Source organism: Pezoporus wallicus, unplaced genomic scaffold (genome assembly GCF_028554395.1).
Source record: "Pezoporus wallicus isolate ANWC-B61680 ecotype Strahan unplaced genomic scaffold, APGP_CSIRO_Pwel_v1 contig_2012, whole genome shotgun sequence".
Taxonomy (NCBI): Eukaryota; Metazoa; Chordata; class Aves; order Psittaciformes; family Psittacidae; genus Pezoporus; species Pezoporus wallicus.
In genome coordinates, this window is record NW_026639840.1 from 3631092 (window position 1) to 3649559 (window position 18468).

The 18468-nt window shown below is 42.4% G+C and overlaps 1 protein-coding gene across 1 annotated transcript in view; it reads right to left on the reverse strand.

Moving 5' to 3' along the window:
* ZCCHC24 (zinc finger CCHC-type containing 24) overlaps nucleotides 1-18065 on the reverse strand; it is a 111280-nt gene extending 93215 nt beyond the window's left edge. The window contains exons 1-2 of the mRNA XM_057416348.1: nucleotides 17600-18065; nucleotides 186-386 (exon numbers count right to left, since the gene is read on the reverse strand). Coding sequence (XP_057272331.1) covers nucleotides 186-386; nucleotides 17600-17839 — 441 coding nt within the window. The 5' untranslated portion in view covers nucleotides 17840-18065. The remainder of the gene's footprint in view (nucleotides 1-185; nucleotides 387-17599) is intronic.
* Nucleotides 18066-18468: the final 403 nt, after the last annotated feature.

Genomic DNA, 18468 nt, shown 5'->3' on the forward strand with positions numbered 1-18468 from the left:
CAAATGAAGTAGCGTATTTTTTTCCATCAGCATTGTGATAAAGGATAGATTAAAAGAACACATGGCTAGCATGGCACTTTGTCAAGATATTTCTTCAGTGATACTCCAAAGAAGTATTTTGATCAAATTCTGTGTTACTAAATTAAGGAATGGTGAAAATTTTCACGAAATTGTATATTCCTTACCTGTGGGCAGTCTTTGATGTAGTGTCCCTTATTAAAGCAGAGGTGGCACAGGTAGTTAGGAGGTGGCCTCTTGCTAGGTTTTCTGGCTTCTGAAGAAAGGGATAGGTCAGAGAAATGCTCAGTGAGGGAGCTTAACCCATCCACAATGTTATTAAGTGAGCCATAAGGTGATGCACTCTTGTACAGACTGCTGCTCAGAGCCTGCAAAAGAAAAGAAAAAAGTCACATGAAACATAGTACTTTATTAAGGATTGCTATGAGACTGATCTGAGTAGGGGAAGGACAAAAATAGCAGGAAAAAAAAAAAAAAGCTTCTTGGTTTGTTGGGGTTTTTTTGTTTGGGTTTTCTTTTTTTTTTCTGTTGGTTTTGGTTTTTTTTGATTAAGAATATGGCTCCATATTTAGGAGAGCAATATACAGGTCATTAATAAGGAGGCTTCACAAACACAGTGCAGTGGAGCTGGTCAACCCACTGCTGAGCAAACTACTGAGTTTGCCATGGTTCACTTAGTCCAACCTCTCCACTGAGCAACAACTGCTTTCTTCTGTTTGATCATACCACATTAGAATATGCAGTCAAAAAGCTGAAAGAAGAAACCACACAAGGGAATGGCTTTGTATTCAAAACTACTTGCATGAACAATACTGAAGTCAAGGAAAGGAAAAGAACACCAAGAAAAATGTAAAGTAATTTTTAATTTCCAATCTGGTTAATAATACAGTCAACACAGAGTCCCGTATTAAAACAATAACAAGAAACATTCAGATCAACATCTGTCTTGGATTTTCTAAGGGGAAACCTGCTGTGATTTAAACATTTCCTGATAAAGAGTAAATATCTAGTTTTTGTACTTTACCTCAATAGGGTCTTCACTCTCAATCTGCAAATCAAAATCAAGAGCTCCTAATTTTCCATTCAGTAGCTTTGGAACAGCAGGAAACCCATAAACACCTAAGTAGCTAATCTCCCTAATGGAGATAACAAGGATTCATTTATTTTAATGTGTTAAGGCTCAAAAGAAATTGTGTAGTTGGAGTTTAAAAAGTAAATAATAACCAGCTAAAAAAAAAAACCCAACATAATAATGAAAATCTGTAGAAACAGGACCAGCTATTGACAGTCCTCTCCACTCTGAAATGATGGGACACATTTCACAGGGTATTTCTGTGTTAGGTCTGATACACCTCACAGTGTATCAGTAATGCTATGTTCACGTAATTCTCCTGGCATCAAAGAATTACTGCTTACATATGGGAAAGTGAGGTAAGAAGTCCAGTATGTGCCTCTGGAGACCTTGTTTTTCAGTGCTGTTAAATCCCAATATTTCAGCAAAGTCTTCACATACGTCATATATGTTTTTATATATATGTATATATTGAAGGCATGCATTGGAATTGATTTAGAGTTTGTGAAATATATCTGAAATGGAATTACATCTATTTCAGAGAACTCAAACATTCAGGATGTCTGCAAAGCCAGTGTGTTTTCTTGGCGACTGTCATATGCCAGCAGAATCATACTGAAGCTCTAGGTACAATTATCTGGATGAGTCCCATCTATCGCTGATTCCCATCCCACTGCAGCTGGTGTACACCACAAATAAGAATTCTGCCTAAGTGGCAGGCCACCACCATACAGATAATAATCCACTTCACCCACCCTTACGACAGTCAACCAGAACATGCTGAGCTTTGCTAACCCTTTCTTATGAAGCTGAAGCTGGTACAGATGAGCAGGATCAGTTCAAAGAGCAACAAAGTAGATGCTGATCTCATGGGCAGGGTTAGGACTTCACACACGTCCTGACACTGAAATGCTCATCATTTTACTCCCAGCACAGCATAATTCTGTGCTGGTGCAAGATGTTCTGGCTGCTGAGAGGAGAATTAGCCACTTTATTTCAGGGGTTAAACCCACAGATTTTAAAAGGAAAAGCTATTGAAAATACTAACAAAGAGGTTTTAGCTGCTTTAGCCATCAAGCAACAGAAGATACTTCCAACAGTCACTGGAATTTATTTTCTAGGATTTACTGGACACATTGGAATGAGAAATTCTTGGCATCAAATTGTTAAAAGGAAGGGGAAGTGCTATGGATGCCAAAATAGCATTAATTAAGGGTCTTCAAGAAGTTCTTGTCTCCCTAGGAGCCGCTTTCTTTCACATACACTTGGAATAATACAAAATCTTTCTTTTTAAAAAGAGCCCCTCTTGCCAAGAGATTCTTAAAGCACTTCACATGCATTACACCCACCAGTAACTTTGCAAATTCCCTCTTATCTGATTTTTATAGAAGGGTGGTGTATGGACACACAGAATGTGTGAAATCCCAAATTCTTTACCTATTGCTGAAATCTGGAACATACCCTGTGGGTGTAGAATATGTAACTCCTGCCCATCAGGAGGCTACTACTTCTGCTCCCAGGACCAACCCAGTGACAAAACAAAACATATCTGTCTGCTGCCTTCAGTAGGCTTTGAATTGGACATGTGGCTTGCAATGGTGGCTATTTTGTTTTCTAGATATCCTTTACACTGAGCTATTACCCCCATTATAAGGGAGCAATTTGGCACCATGACCAACCCTTCTTGGCTATTTCAGGTGAATGCAAAAACATAAGGATTGTAATGACCACAGTTTTGCCCATTGTAAGCAAACCTTTACAAACTTTTGTTTGTTTTAACTATGGCAGCCAGAAGCTTTTTCAAAGGCCAGGATCCCATCAGACTATGGGCTATACTGGCTCTAAATCATAATCTTAGCAGCCACCAACAGCTCTGTGGCCAAAGCATGACACACAGCTCTGAAAGTGGCACCTGGTTCAGCTGGCAAGGTATTTGTGCAATGCATGCCAAAGTTGGACATGCCAAAACATCCAGTCTACATACACTACCATGAAATACTTCCTTATAATCATAGAATAGTTAGGGTTGGAAAGGACCTTAAGATCATCTACTTCCAATTCCCCTGCCGTGAGCAGAGACGCCTCGCACTAAACCATCTCACCCAAGGCTCTGTCCAACCTGGCCTTGACCACCAGGGATGGAGTATTCACAGCTTCCCTGGGCAGCCCATTACAGTGCCTCACCACCCTTACTTTAAAGAACTTACTCCTTATACCCAATCTAAACTTCCTCTGTTTAAGTTTTAACCTATTACCCCTTGTCCTGTCACTACAGTCCCTAATGAAGAGTCCATCCTCCAGCATCCCTATAGCCCCCGTTCAGACACTGGAAGGCTGCTATGAGGTCTCCACACAGACTTCTCTTCTCCAGGTTGAACAGCCCCAACTTTCTCAGCCTGTCTTCATACGGGAGGTGCTCCAGTCCCCTGATCATCCTCGTGGGCCTCCTCTGGACTTGTTCCAACAGTTCCATGTCCTTTTTATGTTGAGCACACCAGAACTGTACACAATACTCCAAGTGAGGTCTCATGAGAGCAGAGTAGAGGGGCAGGATCACCTCCTTCGACCTGCTGGTCACGCTCCTTTTGATGCAGCCCAGGATACGGTTGGCTTTCTGGGCTGCGAGTGCACACTGCCGGCTCATGTTCATTTTCTCATCAACCAACACCCACAAGTCCTTCTCCGCAGAGTTGCTCTGAATATAATAATCATCTTGAGGGCCAATGTTCAAAAAGGAAAAGACACAAATATAACATCCCAGAAGATGACAGCAAAAGAGAAGATGGACACTGCCAACATCAGTGGTGCTTCAAGAATAATGAATTCATTAGGGAAAATTCCTAGCCACTCCCAAGATGCAGCCGATCTCTCCTGCTATACAGTCAGGCAAACTACTTCAGCAGTTTCTGCCAATCTGACCTGGAAAATAGTCTTAAATCAATTTAACTCTGAGTCCATGCGAAAAACACATCAATCTGGCACTTTATGCTATAAAGAGCACTGGCACAAATGGTGTTACATCCTGTTGCTAGCTGCGGAAATCTCCGGTTCTTCAGAAGGAGATGAGGAAAAAGCCATTCCAGAAAGCCAAGTTATATAACAAGGGTGGTGGTGGTGGGAAAGTTCAGCCCTGTCCCTGGAATCAAATAGTGAAAGCTCAGGAACATGTAATGAATGTGATGAAAACAAATTTAGTCCATTTTGTCTTTGTAGAAGACAAGCGGTGAATGAATATTGCTGAGATACATAAAATAGGTTGGGGTTTTTCCTATCTGGGGACCTTAACTGAGCAAATCAGCAATTCAACCCTTACTAAGTGTTTGCAGTGCTGCAAGGTGATTTTTAAGAAGGGCTCTGAATAAAACCTTGGAATTAGGTTCGCACTCTAAGGGGATGTCCAGGGAATGATCAGAATGACAGGAAGGTTGTTGATGGTCTCAGGCAGACACAGTAGAAAGGAAAACAGATAGGAAGAGGGAAATGCATTTTCTAAATCATTCTGGTCTCAAGTATATTGGTACTTATCTGGAAGGTTGCAGGGAGACTGTTCCTCCGATGATTTCCACCAAAAGCAATGACTACTCTGTGTTCACAGTGTGCCAGTAGCAAAGCTAAACCTGTATCTTTGAGAAGCAGGTAACAAATAATACCTCTCAAATGGAGTCTCATTCTGAGCTGTAACAAGATGGAAAGGATTTGGCAGTGAAAGGGTTAGTATTCTCCAGAAGTTGAAAGACCACACTGCATGTCCTAATTACAAGGCTCATCAGGCCAGCTGCAATGAATTCAGGATTTCCTTATCTTTCTGTATAGGGGGATGATAGGGAGTCTGGTGGTAAAACTTAGAAACTGGTTGGCTGGGAAGTTTGAGCTGATGATGTAAGTTTGTTTGTCCTTCCTATGAAACTTGTCGACTTAGCTGAATGTGAACTAAAACGAAAATCTGGTATTGTAATTTCTGAAAGTAACCTCTCTGCTTAGTAGATCTATAAACTCTATCTGTTGGCAGTGTTGGGAAGCAGGGCTTCCTTTGTTACTTGTTTGCTGTTTCCAGTTAAAGGGCACGTAATCTATGAGGCTGCAGTGTGGTCCTTTGTGAAAGAGGCAACTATTGTCTTCTATAGCTTAGTTACTCTGATTTCCAGTTGGGTAACACATGTGAGTGACTCAAGAGTTCCAGCATCTTGCTCACCTCTAAGAAATTCCTAGTTAAGTGACTGATTTGGCAAATGCTCTTGATCCTCTTGCCTAGTGCCTGCCTTTCAAAGATGGCTTTTGTGCCTGATGTGCCAAGAGGGTGGGTAAGGAAATTCTGAAACAGAATTTATCTCTTCAGCTTCTTTTTTACCAATGGCTAATGTTCAAAATAAAGACAATGGTACTGGTAGGAATATGCAATGAAACATTTGAACAAATAGGTGGTAAGTCTTACTTTTCAAGTATGAGCACCAGTTACCTGAACCTAGAATGACCTATGCTGGTTGATATGGTTTATAGCCTGCATGTGGCTAGTACATTTGTTTGGTGGTCTGTAAGATAGTATGATTTCTGCTAGTGATTCTTTCCATGTTTGTTTTAATTGCACATACTGAAATGAGGTCCTGCAACATTCCAATATTCCTATAACATATTCCAGTCATCAATTCTTCCACTACATGAAACAGTCTGTAATTGAAAAGCGATGAGTAAAGAAATCCTGATGACTTATTATTGCTTTAGTATGTTGCCAACCTAATAAAGCAAACAAAAATAAAGCAGTCTTAACTTCTAGAGTTGAGTTTAAGTTATCAGGCGCCATGGATGTTTGATGTTTGTTGGAAGAAGGAACTGGGTTGCCCTGTCATCAGTGTGGGAAAAGTAAGGTTTTCATGTACTGTAAATTATAAACATTCTCCAGTCTGTGAAGTGTGTATGATGGTAACCAGACTAGCCATGCTAATTATTAGCCCTGCACTGAAATGGCAAAAGGTGCTTAAGTTATCAGCTTGGATTTTCATGAAGATAAGAACTGAGTAAATCCCTGTTCAGTGTCATAGATAAAACTCCAGGACAGACAAGTCATTATGCTCACTCAGTTGCTATTTCCATGTTGGAGGAGAGAGAAATCTGAAGCTACCCAAACAGAAATTCAGTGTCTTGTATGTGCTAATATGTAAAACTTAACTTGAGGGCCTACACCTGTCTTCTCTGCTAGTGCACCAAGGCTTGCTTCTGCCATGGGATTTATCTGTGGGGCCATGTCGTACGTGTGAAAACACAACAGTTGCACCTGGAGATGATCTTATGAAGAGAAAAGCACTCAAATCTGTGATTTTTCTGTGCTTCAGCTCTTCGTAAGTGGCCAAATGCAGAATCAGTGATTACAGCCAACCCCAAAGCCTTCTGAAAACAGAGGGATTAAATGAAAATACTGTCATAAATTTAGCTGTTATTAATTTGAGTGCCAGAAGAAATGGAGAAGTTTAATTACCACGGCTGAAACGGAAACCCTCAAAAACTGCTCCTGTATGGCTTACATCTGCTTTCGCTCTTCTAGTAAATTATAAATACTTTTACAGAAACTAGTTTAAGAGTTTACGCAGTGACATTTTATCATTGGATAACTGCAAGCAAAGCTCATCACTTGGTGAAGAAAATGTTTGCCTGTAGGATGAAAAAAAGACTTGGGTTTCTGTTTCCTTCTGAAGTCAATGTTTAAGTTAGCTGTAAAAAAAAAAAAAAAAAAAAGCCTTTGGGTTGACTTTAGTAAAATGTGAATTACTCAAGTTCCTCATCTAAAATACAGATAAATATAGACTACCCAAGTAAACCTTAATTAATACATTTTTGGCTAGTTAGACTAGCCAAACATACTTTAATTCATCCTTCTTCTATAGGAGTTTTTAGATGAATACATGCTCATATTAAACTGCTAACATTAGTGCCTACTTCTAAATATTGTCAGATAAATGGCACTAGGACTTTCCTATTGCAGAAGCAATGTGTTAAGGAGACAATTACAAATGTGTCCTGACTTGCCAGTAGTTGTGAGGCAGGTGAATGGTAAGGTGATGAATCTTTAATCCAGGAGATCTATCTAATCTATTTATTCCAGATCTGACAGCTCACCTGGCTGTGGCTTCTTAGGCTGTAATTGCTCACTACTGCTGAGACTCTGCAGGACAGCAAATGGGTGCCACACACTTCCCTGTATATGACTGGCGTACCTTCAATTCACAGCAAGGTTTAAGAGCAAGGTATGCCACCATCTCGCTGTGCTGTAAATCCACTATCTCTAACATTTTAATCCAAAGCTTTCAATGAGTTTCACAAATCTTTGGATCTTGAAAAAAATATATATATAAAAAAAATGCTGCTCCCCATCTACTATACAGTGATATAGAAGTAAGAAAACATTGACAGTTAATAAGTTGATCAGTCATCATCTTCAGGCTTGCTGAGTCTCAGGTAGGCCTCTTGGCTCTCTGCTAGTACTGTGACCCTCTTTATTCCAGCCTCAAGGAAATGTTTGCTGTAGATCTCAGTGAGGACATTTACTTTACACAATGTATGGTAACCTTGCAAAAAAGCCTTTAATGGCAGATATGGAAAGGTGGGAAAGGAGAGGATAGAGATTTCCTTTGGTCCGAGGTACACGGTCTTGGAGGAACCTTCTAAATCTTGCACCAAGCTCTGCAGGGATCCTTTTCATCTGCTGAACAACTGCCCACTTACGTTAAAGAGAGGCTCTAACACATGAGCTCTATGTTAGGGACAACAGAGACCATCCATGATGCAAATTACTTTAACACATCTCCACAGGAGCTTTCATTTCTCGCCCTGTCCCTCGACTGCCTGCAGCTGAGTCTCCCCCAGGTTGTGGACTGCCAACCTCCCTGACCTTTGCAAGAGAGGGCTGCGGGAAGGGCCTCTGCCAGACACCTCAACCCCATTGCCTCCTCGCAGTGTAAAAAACAACCCTATTTTGTTGAGAAAGGGCTCTTAGACGAGGAGGAGGTTTTGAAGGTTGTATAGCATAAAGTGAGGGGAGAAACAGATGGACATGTTTTGACCCCTGCACTTTCTGTTAACTTCTCTGTTTCCTGCAGGAAATCTTGTCTCAATCTGACCTGCAGTTTGAAAAACAAGAGTCGGGTTTCCTCTCATTTGGTGGGTCTTTTGACACTCCAAACGTAAGAAAAATAACACCCGGAAATAGATATGTGCCTGTTCAAGACACACTTAGGAAAGCATTTACCTCCTGTGCAGCTCTTGCGTGATGAAAGGTTTTGCTAAGAAATGTCCATTTTGGGTTAGATTGAACTTTAAGTCTGAGACAGTTTTGTTTATATCATTTACATTCAGTAATGCCTTCTTGGCACAGAAACCTCTGCGATGGCTGCCAAGGTTTAAAAGAGGCAAAGCTAAGGTCGCTGTCAGAGGTAGAAACAATACATCATCTGCCCAGAATGGGCCCCTAGCAATGCGCTTAGGGCCTCAGTTCCTGCACTCATAGGAAGACAAAAACTTTTATTAAATTAAATATAGTGAGGAAAATAAATTATTTCCATGTACTAAATGACAGGCTGGAATTTCATTTTGTGAATCTAGCTTTTAAAGCTTTTATCTACTTTTAAAGCCACCCTTTTAATCAGTTGTGATACAGCACAGCCTGGTGTGATCCAAGCAAGTAAACCTAAAACTAAACACAATCTGCTTCAGATAAATTATAACAATTGAGTAATCTGGTTTCCAAGTAGAATTAAGGATTTTTTTTCCAGGTTGGATCTGTTAGAGGAATGAATCTATTACTCTATTAATTTCAGTTACAATGTATGTTGGAGAGAGATATTTATAAGAACACCTTTCTTTCAAAGACCACTGGTGCTTGAATGCTCTTAAGAGTTCTTACTAATCCCCCATTTTCAGGATGCAATGATGGTACAATAGTTCCTTTGCTTTCTGTTCAACCACAGGTATCCACAGCCCTAATACACGCCACATAGATAGTTGCCTAGCAGGCTGACTTAGTGTGAAGAAATGTAGGCCCTAAATCCCCTGTTTCAATTGCAATAAAGTTTAGAAACCTGGAACCTCTATGTTGGCAAGAAGAAAACCTATGGAAGTAAGCTGATCCCATTAAAATGTTTGCTTGGTTGGCAGTTAGCTATGAGAGATAAAAATATAGATTTCCAGATTCCCATGATCCTTCCAGGGTATTGCACTTGTGTTCATTCAAAAATGATGCCAAATCATGCCATGTGCAGGGAGTAGGTGTGGGTGGCTGTTTAATACAGCAGGAACGTATTTCTGCTTTGGGCATGAGAGCTCAAGTCCCGGACCATGAGTGCACTGGCTTCAAACTAAATCTGTAGAAATACAAGATGTATTTCCCAAGATACAGTTTTGGAAGACCAGGCAGCAGATCTCCTATCAGCAGCAGCTGAAAGAGCTAAGAAAAACAGCCTGCAAAAGCCTCCTTAAAATTCCTCATAGTCAAAGTATTGGACTTGTTAGCATTTGCTTATACCAAAACATGAGATAGAAAGTAATGGGCTGGGTTTGTGACATGTTAAAACTTAAAAACCACCAAAACTCCCAACAGCTGTGCTGGCCTGGCTAGACAATGAGGGAGATGGACAAAGCCCAGGCCTTGTAACCCTGCATTTATTCTGCTTTCCTCAAGTCAGTCTGTGTATAATTTTAGGTTCTACTTTTAGCAGATCACAGATTGTCTGTAATGTTTCTGAGAATAAAAAATGACCTGCAGGAAAAAAAAGTGATCTAAGTTGTGACACTTATATCATCTGTCTGAATTATGTCAGCACTACTGTAAGATTTGAATAGCTTTGTAAAACTTAATCGGTTCCTTTGATCCACTATAACTTCTCTGGAACCCAGACAGAACCAAGGAAACTGCCATAAAGCAAAGACTTACATTCTTCCCATTTAATTTAATCATTTCTTTGTGGCTTTCTAAAAGAGGAAGAAAGGCAGTTAAGGAGAGTGGCAAAATGGGCATCAGGCTGCTGGCAAGTGACCTGGCAAAAAGAAACTGAGGAGAGGTACAAATAGTAACTGTTGTATTTCAAGAAACCATTCAGAACCTTTAAGGTGATACCCAGTATCCCTTTTATATACATTTATAGGTATGCATCAGGTTTAGATAAGAACACATTTGTTTTTGTTTCTAAGCAAATCATATTATCAGTATTATATGATTTAGCTTCGTAGTATCTATGCCTGCACCCTTCTGCAACTGCACTGTGTCATTGTTTTTCACTCTTAAATAGTATGGAAAAAATCCTCTGGTCTTATATTTAAATATTGCTTAAATCAGGAGTCAGAGGCCTCTTAACGGCCCACTTAAACTCTGAATTAGAATTTTTTCTTTGCATTAATCCTCATCACTGACTGTCAGTAATGTGATCTTTTCTTCTAATTGTTTATTACCAAAGTAACAGGACCATTAATAAAAGTCGTTTGCTATCTTTCTTGTACAATTCCACAAAATCCCTAAACCAACCAACAATATTAAAAAAAAAAGGAGAGGGAGTGGGGCAAGATTGGCTTTTGGATAAAAGCAGCTTTGTTTATCTTTTGGTTATCCATTCATTCCATACACTTCATAAATGAAGCACAGCCTGGAGAAGAGAAGGTCCCAAGGACACCTTAAAGCTGACTTCAGTACCTAAAGGGGTCCTACAAGAAATCTGGAGAGGGATTTTTTACAAGGGCATGTAGGGATAAGACAAGGGGGAATGGCTCTAAACTGAAAAAGGGTAGATTTAGATTAGACATTAGGGAGAAATTGTTCATTATGAGGCTGGTGAGCCACTGGCACAGGTTGCCCAGAGAAGCTGTGGCTGCCCCATACCTGAAGAGTTCAAGGTCGGGTTGGACAGAGCTTTGAGCAACCTGGTTTAGTGGAAGGTGTCCCCAGCCCTTGCAGAGGGGTTGGAAACAGATCATCTTTAAGGTCCCTTCCAACCCAAAACATTCTATGATTCTATGAAGTCAGACTTGATCGTCTGATTATTTTGTGCAATTCACTGGGAAAGGCTCTTCCCTTTCTGTTCTGAGTAACTGTGTCTGCAGAGCAAAAGAGATGGAGGGATGAAAAATCATCACTCAACACACAGTTGTATCACCCCTTTGTTTGGGTGACTTTGGATGGACGAAACTGTAAACACATAACTGGAACTGAAATCTGTATGTATAAAACTAACATGAATTCTACAGGCTTTTGCCTTCAGTTATGGCTTGGGGGGCTTTTTATGTGTATTGCTCATCAAGTTTTTCAAGACATGGATGTAGGCATGAGACAGAAAGTGAATGCTGAATCTCTTCTTCATAAGTTGTTTGCATAAATACAAAGTCTCAAGAGATTTGGAAGAATTGGTAATATTTTCAACTGATTAGGAAGAACACATATAATTGTCTTTTTTCTGCTGCTAGCTTTTTGGGTTTTGGGTTTTTGCTTTTTTTTTTACTTGTCAAAAAGAATTCAATAGTAAAGCACAAAGCCTATATTCCTCTTCTGGAAGACTTGATTTAAGTTCAGCAATTAATATTTTAGCTTTTGCCAGCTTTCCAAACATGGTTCAGCTTTTGACATGATAGTAAGTAGCTGCAGAAGACTATGGTGGGTAATACTTTTGTTGCTGTAAACTAGTGTAAGCATGTAAACTAGTGTAAGCTAGAGGTAATGCAGGTGTGCTGCAGAGCTACAGTGGTATTTGCTTAGGTGTGGGGACGGTAAGGAAGCAACAAAGGAGGCTCTAGCTGCTGGAGTATAACTTTGACATACCTTCTCTTTGTATTTCTGGGAGCTTTCTGCTATTCTTACTTGGGTAATGAAGCCTGTGCAAAAGCAACATAACTGTATTTAGAGTACTTGCCTGAGAGAACCAAGCTCTTGTGTATTCCCTTCTGCAATCAAATAGCTATTGGGTAATTTAGCCTCAGTGACAAGAATAAGAAAGGTATCTGCCATATGCAGCCCACAGCCACAATCCTAGAGAGTCGAGAAGTCTAAATCCATGCCTAGGGGATACAAAGAGGATACAAATAGAAGAGTGTAATTTGTATGATAACTTGAGTTTCTCACTTATACAAAATACAGATTCCAATTCCTGCGGTATGTTCACTTATGGTTGTTTTTTTTCTTCCCTGGCAAAAAGGGGTGTTTTCTAAAGACAGAATTAGCAAAGCAGGAGGCCATGGATGCAGAAATAAAAACAGGAAGCAAAAAAGAATGCTTCTAGATTTTAAAACCCTCAAAATTTTGCATTTTAAATCACACATCCAACTGGAATTGGAAATAGAGTAGCTGTTACCCCCAAATACCTGTAAGAGGATCTGACTGTTTGAGTCCAGAATAGAGAGTGGGCTCTGAAAGCTGCACTTTGTGTGACGAGGCAGTATCGTCAAAAGGGCTGTAGAGCTGGCTGTGTGGGAGGATGGAGGAGGCCGATGCTGCCAAGATCTCCAAATGCACGTTGTCTTCTGACTAACAGAGATTCAGCTCCCTGGAATTTCTTACAAGGACCAGTAAGAGAGCTGACATTTAACTTCTTGAAAAGCAGTTTAAAAAGAGCTGACTGGCACTTCAAGTATCCACAAAATATCTGTAATGTACAATCACCTTGAGGCAGAAAGCACAAGTTCCCCCAACACGGCAATAGCCCAGCAATTCCTTTTTCAGTCGAAGTTGTAGAAGGATGAGGGCACTGAAATTTTAGTATTTACATGAATAGTGAGAAAAATGAAAATGAGATCAATCAAGTAATAATCACTATTATTAACGGATACCTTCATGTACTGCAGGCAACCTGTACACTGCACTACTCTGACTGTCAATAACTATTCTGAAATAAGAGTAGATAATACTGCGGTTGTTTAGATTGCAAGTGAGAAGCGAGAAGTCCTGGCTGCAGTACTGAGCACATTAAGCACTCTGTGGATCGTATATACTCTCTGTCTTAGAATAACTAATAATATTCCACAAAACAAACGGAATCGGAAATATTTTGGAGCATATGGCAATTTCTGCTAATCTGCATCTCCATTGTATCTGCCCTAGGACCCTACTGGTGGTGAGCACTTCTTGCCAAGTGTTTTGTTCTCTCTTTTAAATCTTTTAATCATGGCTGTTCTCAGAGATATGACCATTAAGTGGGTCAATGACCTGATCTTGTACGGCAGTCCCTGTACTGTTCTGATACTACAAGAATGATGAATCTTGTCATCATCCTTCAAATTAATTCACCTAGGCTAAGTATCAGCTCTTTTCTTAACAAGTATCAGGCTAGTGCGTATTCCTCTAATTCTATCAAAGACAGATAGAAACCAAGTTTGATATAAAATGTATTTTTTTGTAGAAATGCGAAGTTGCTTCTGTAGACTTTTGTTCTTGACAGTGTTTCATGGGATTTTGTTGTTGTCATTAATATATGAATGTCACTGTCATACCAACTTTTTTTGGGAAGCTTCCTGATAAGTGCTACCTATCCCAGTGCTGCAGACCTGCTTCTGTTTAACAGAGGTTGGAACTTTATTTTCCACAGTACATGCTGGTTTTGGTTTGTTTTTTTTTTTTTTTATTTAATTCTGCAAAATTGCATTTCTGAGTGACCTTGCACCTTACTATAGTGAACTGAACTAGCCCATGTTCTCTCATTCCCAGTTAGTTCCCCATTTGCCTATAAGGCCTGGACCTGGAAGTTCCTGAGTCAGAAACATGAATTACTTCTTGAAAACAGTGATTATTTTCTAATCTAGTATATGCAGTTATTTGTGTTTAAATAAGATCTGCTTTAGATCCCAAAAGTAGCTGCCATAGAGGTTTCTGGCAGGAATTCTCTTGAAAGACACACAGAGTATTGCACATGGTCAAAGAAGTCATTAGGACACAGGCTCCTTCTCTTGTGTAAATACTGGCTTCTGCCAGAATTACCACTCTGGGTTCAAAGAACCAAGTTTGATTGCTATAATATGGTAATTCCTAGTAACTGGTTGCTGTCTCTTCTTGACTGAAGAAAGCATTGATCTGGTAGGATGCCTACTGTGAGTATAGAAACATACCATATGAGTCTCTTACACCCTTATTCTAGGTTTCTCAATTATAACACTCAATGACACAAAGCCACAGTTACCTGGCTCTGTCTCAAATACATTAAATCCCCTGTAACCAGCCCCACAACAAAACCTCAAATATTTGGCCCTGATGGATGGTGTTATAATGAGGGTGGAGTTCAGTTCAATAGCCAATTTAATGCATCTTAATGTTATAACATGCTTTCGTTTCATATCTAGGACAATAAAAGCTGCAGTAAAGTTTTGTTTAAAGCAGGTCTGTTTTGCAAAATGAGTCTTGCATATGGAACAAAACACTCATTGTTGCTTTACTGTTTAAACCTTTATTATTGCTTTTTTTTCCTTGTACAATGGGCTTTTATGCACCAAACAGCTGTGTTCATCATGTTTATTTAGAAGGCGTCCATTGTAGTGGAAAAAGCCTGGAGGACAAAAATCTTGGTGAAGTGCAAGACTACTCTGTGGGTGCTGGCACTTTCGAGGTTTTTTCTGTCCAGTTGCTTTGGTCAGCATGCAAGTCACATACACAGGCACTGCCATGCAGACTTGCAAACCCTGTATAATAGCAACTTTTCACAAGTGCTGCCTCTTGTTCCAAGTGCTCTCCTCCAGAAATTTTCAATTGCAATGTAATGTACAGGACGCACGACTATTTTATACCCTATGATCCTATCATTTCTCAATCTGTTGCTATTTTGGCTGCTCATTAGATCACTTTCTAAATATTGTGTACAGCTATGTGTCAATCATTGTCACAGCTCAACTCCAGGCTAAGCCAACCCAGGACAAAACTGGGAGGGAAAAAAAAAATGCCAACCAAAGCAAGCACTGTGTAGAAAACAGTCAACAGTTTAACTGTGGAAAGCTATGTGTTGTTCCAAAGATAGCATAAGCCCACTATAGCATAAGCAGCATACAATACTAATGTTCCCCAAAATAATTTTATGCATTTGAAATATGTAGTGTATACCCAATGGCATCTGCAAATAAACAAATGTTAGCATCTCGAGAATTAAGTGCATGACACTTCTAAGTGACTCCTGCCAGAAAACCAGCCTAGTTTCCAGGCTTTGGAAAGAACAGAGCATCAAACATACTGACACACCTTTTTTTGAGCAACAGTATTTCTAATGCCTTCTAAACCCTTGAAGGAAAGCTGCTGTATAAGCAGGCAGCATTAGCCTATGCAACTAAAGGGTCCCCTGCTTTCCTCAGGGTATATCCATCAGGGTAAATGCATTCCCATGCCGTATGAGATGGGTGCCTCTTTCCCTCTTTTCAGGTTACCCTGTATTAATACACAGTTCAGGTAAAGACTGGAAACACAGAAGTGTCTCTGTTGGCCACTTAGTGAATGCTATTGTTGTGACAAGCTGGAAAATGAACTGGAGCAAACTAACATGCTTGATCTTTTAAAAATATTGCAATATCTGAATAGAATGAAACGAGTCTTTATTTCCTGAACGGTGAATGCTGTAGGCTTGCTATAGACCTTGCATTCTCAGCTGTTGTCATTCATGTGCCTCGCAAAAGTGGAATGAGGTTAAAAAGAGCAGAATAAAGTTGCATCCATACAACTCATGGATGATAGGAATCCATACAGAAATGCATCAGCTAAAGCTAGTGTTGGCATCCAAAAGGAGCGTGGCTGGGTGAGACTGCAAAGGGGCTAACTGCTCAGAGCTAAGGCTGAAACAGGGGTATACCAAGGAAAAGATTTTCCAGAAAGAAGGAGAAAAGTTCTGGAGGGAAAATGGAAAGAAATGTGAGCCAAATGGAAAGGGAGAGAGTGTGACAAAAGGATTAGCCCTACTTGCAAAGAGTATAGTAGAAGCAGAAAACTAACTTGGGGGGAAGACAATTTAAGAAAACAGTTTCTCAAGAGACTGTCTCAAAGGCTTCCTGAATGCAGCCTCCATTTACTTTTTTCTTTCCTTTTTCTCCCAAGAAGAAAAAGAACCTGCTGTGAGCACAATGTGTTCTAACTTGGAACAAACACAGACTTGAGCAGGGTCCCAATCTGGAGAGCCCATGCAGGCCAAACTCCTGGCATCTTGTCACTACCTGCGCACCACAAAGCTTATAAGCCAAGCAGAAAGGTGCAAATTTGCTATCAACAGGTAGGTAGCCAGAAGTTTAAATTACACTGCCTGATTGCCTTTTTGCAAAAATCAATGTACTTGGCAAGTCTGCGTGGTTTTAAACTGGGTATGTTATGTTGTGCTTAATAAGGTTGGGTACACCAGACTGAATGGATCTTGAACTACATACTTCCAAAAATAGTGTCTGAGTGTGGATGCACTTTGTGAAATTCTTAAGAAAGAATTTCTAATTAAGGAAAAAAGAATGTGTATATATAACTCAGGCTCTTAACTGCTAACAGCTATAACACCAGAGCAGTTGGGGAATTTGATTTGTTTTTAATTAACAACCCTGTACCTTTGCTGACAGAACAGGAATGTGTATTTTGACTGAGAACACTTCTTAAACCTCAACATAAATGGCACTGAGAGAACTTCTGTGGGAAGAGCCAGGGCAGGCTGGATGCATAGTCCATCTAACCCGTGTCAAGTGGAGGCACTGCTGAATGCCTTCAGCAAGAGTCCCATGGTAGGGAATAAATATGTTGTTGCATCTCTTCTGGAGAGGTTGTGAGTTATGGTGTTCAAGGTGCCACCTCGCCTATCCCCACACACGTGAAATACCTCCAATGCAGAAGTGCTTGACCTCAACAACTTCCTGTGACAGGGAGTTCCACAGTGAATTGTCTTTGCATACCCTAGTTTTTTAGCCTCCTTCCCTTTGGTTTCATTTAGTCTTATTCTTGTGTTATGAAATGTGTGCAAAACTTCTTTTCACTGTTTTTGTCACGTTCCCTTTCCACTAGTGCTGGTCTCTGATCTCTCTTAAGCTGTGTATATTCTTTATATTCAGCTTTTAAAGTATCACTTTGTGGAGAAATATAAAGGGGGCGGGTGGAATTTCTGTACGTTCTGACGGATGTGGCACTGTTTTTGTGTGTCCCCCGTCCCTCTGGCAAGGGAAACCGGTGTAACCATTGACCAGACTGTCAACACGGGCGCCCCTCGCCGCTCGCCGGCGGCGGGAGGAGGCGGCGACGGGCGGCCTCGCCAATGTCGCTCCGGCAGCGGCGGCTCGCCCCGGACCGGCCGCCGGCCCGTTAGCGGGACGGGCGCTGCCACCAGCGCCGAGGGGCCGGGGCTGGCGGAGCGGGAGCGGGCTTCGGCGGGGAGGAAGGCTCAAGGAGGGAAGCGGCTGGGAGCGGGTCTGCCCAGTCCCGCCGGCGCGCTCGGTCCCGGCCAGGGGGAGGCGGGGGAAAGCTGCCGGGGCATCATGGCGGTTGTGGCCCGGGGGTGGGGGCCGGGGTCAGCGGGCCGGGGGCTGCACCGGGTGGCGGCGGCGGGGACTCACCTCGCTCCGCTGGAGCTGGAAGAAGCTGTTGAGATAGCTGGAGCTGAGCGAGGAGCCCAGCTCCGGGGGGCTCTTGGTGTAGCCGAGGTCAGGGTGCTGGGACGAGGAGGGCTCGGGTCTAAAGGCATCGAAGGCGCTGGCCTGGTGCGTGTCTTGCAGCGAGAGATAGACCCAGTTGAGGAGCTGGGCGGGCTGGTAGACGGACGCGGCGCTGGTGTCGATGGTTGACAACAAGCTCATCTTTGCCCCCGGGCTCCGCCGGCGGCGGCTGTCCCCGCGGTGCCGCTCCCCCTCCCCGCGCTCCGGCCGGCGCCTCTTTTCCGTCCCTGCCCGGCGTGCTTCCTCTTCGCCGCCCGCAGGAGAGGAGAGGACCGGGGTCTCGCTGCCGGGCCCCGCTCCGCTCTCGCTCCCCCTAAGGCCGGCGGCGCCCGCACAGCGCTCCGCGCAGCATAGGCATTGCTGCTGCTGCCGCCCACGAGCTCCGCAGAAAACTTTCTGCGCTCAACCCTCCCTCCCCGCCCGGCCGCTGCCTGCCCCGCTATCTGTCTTTATTCCCACTCGGGCAGGCAGCAGCGGCGAGGGAGGGGCTGCCGGCGCTCCGGCCGCGGCGCCGCGCCCCCATACGCCTCCCGCCCGCCGCGGGGGTGCAGGGGGCGGGTGGTGGCTGTGGGTGCACGGGAGTCCCGGCGCCGCCCCCCGCCCTCCCCGGCTCCGTGAGCGCACATGTGTGGGTACGTGTGTGGGTACAGGCGGTGTCCCCGGGCCGCTGGCCGGGGGGTGTCCCCGGGCCGCTGGCGGCTCGCCCGCCTGGTTTGCGTCGCTCGCTCCCCGGCCTTCCTTTTCCTTCTTCCTGATGATTTTTACGCCAA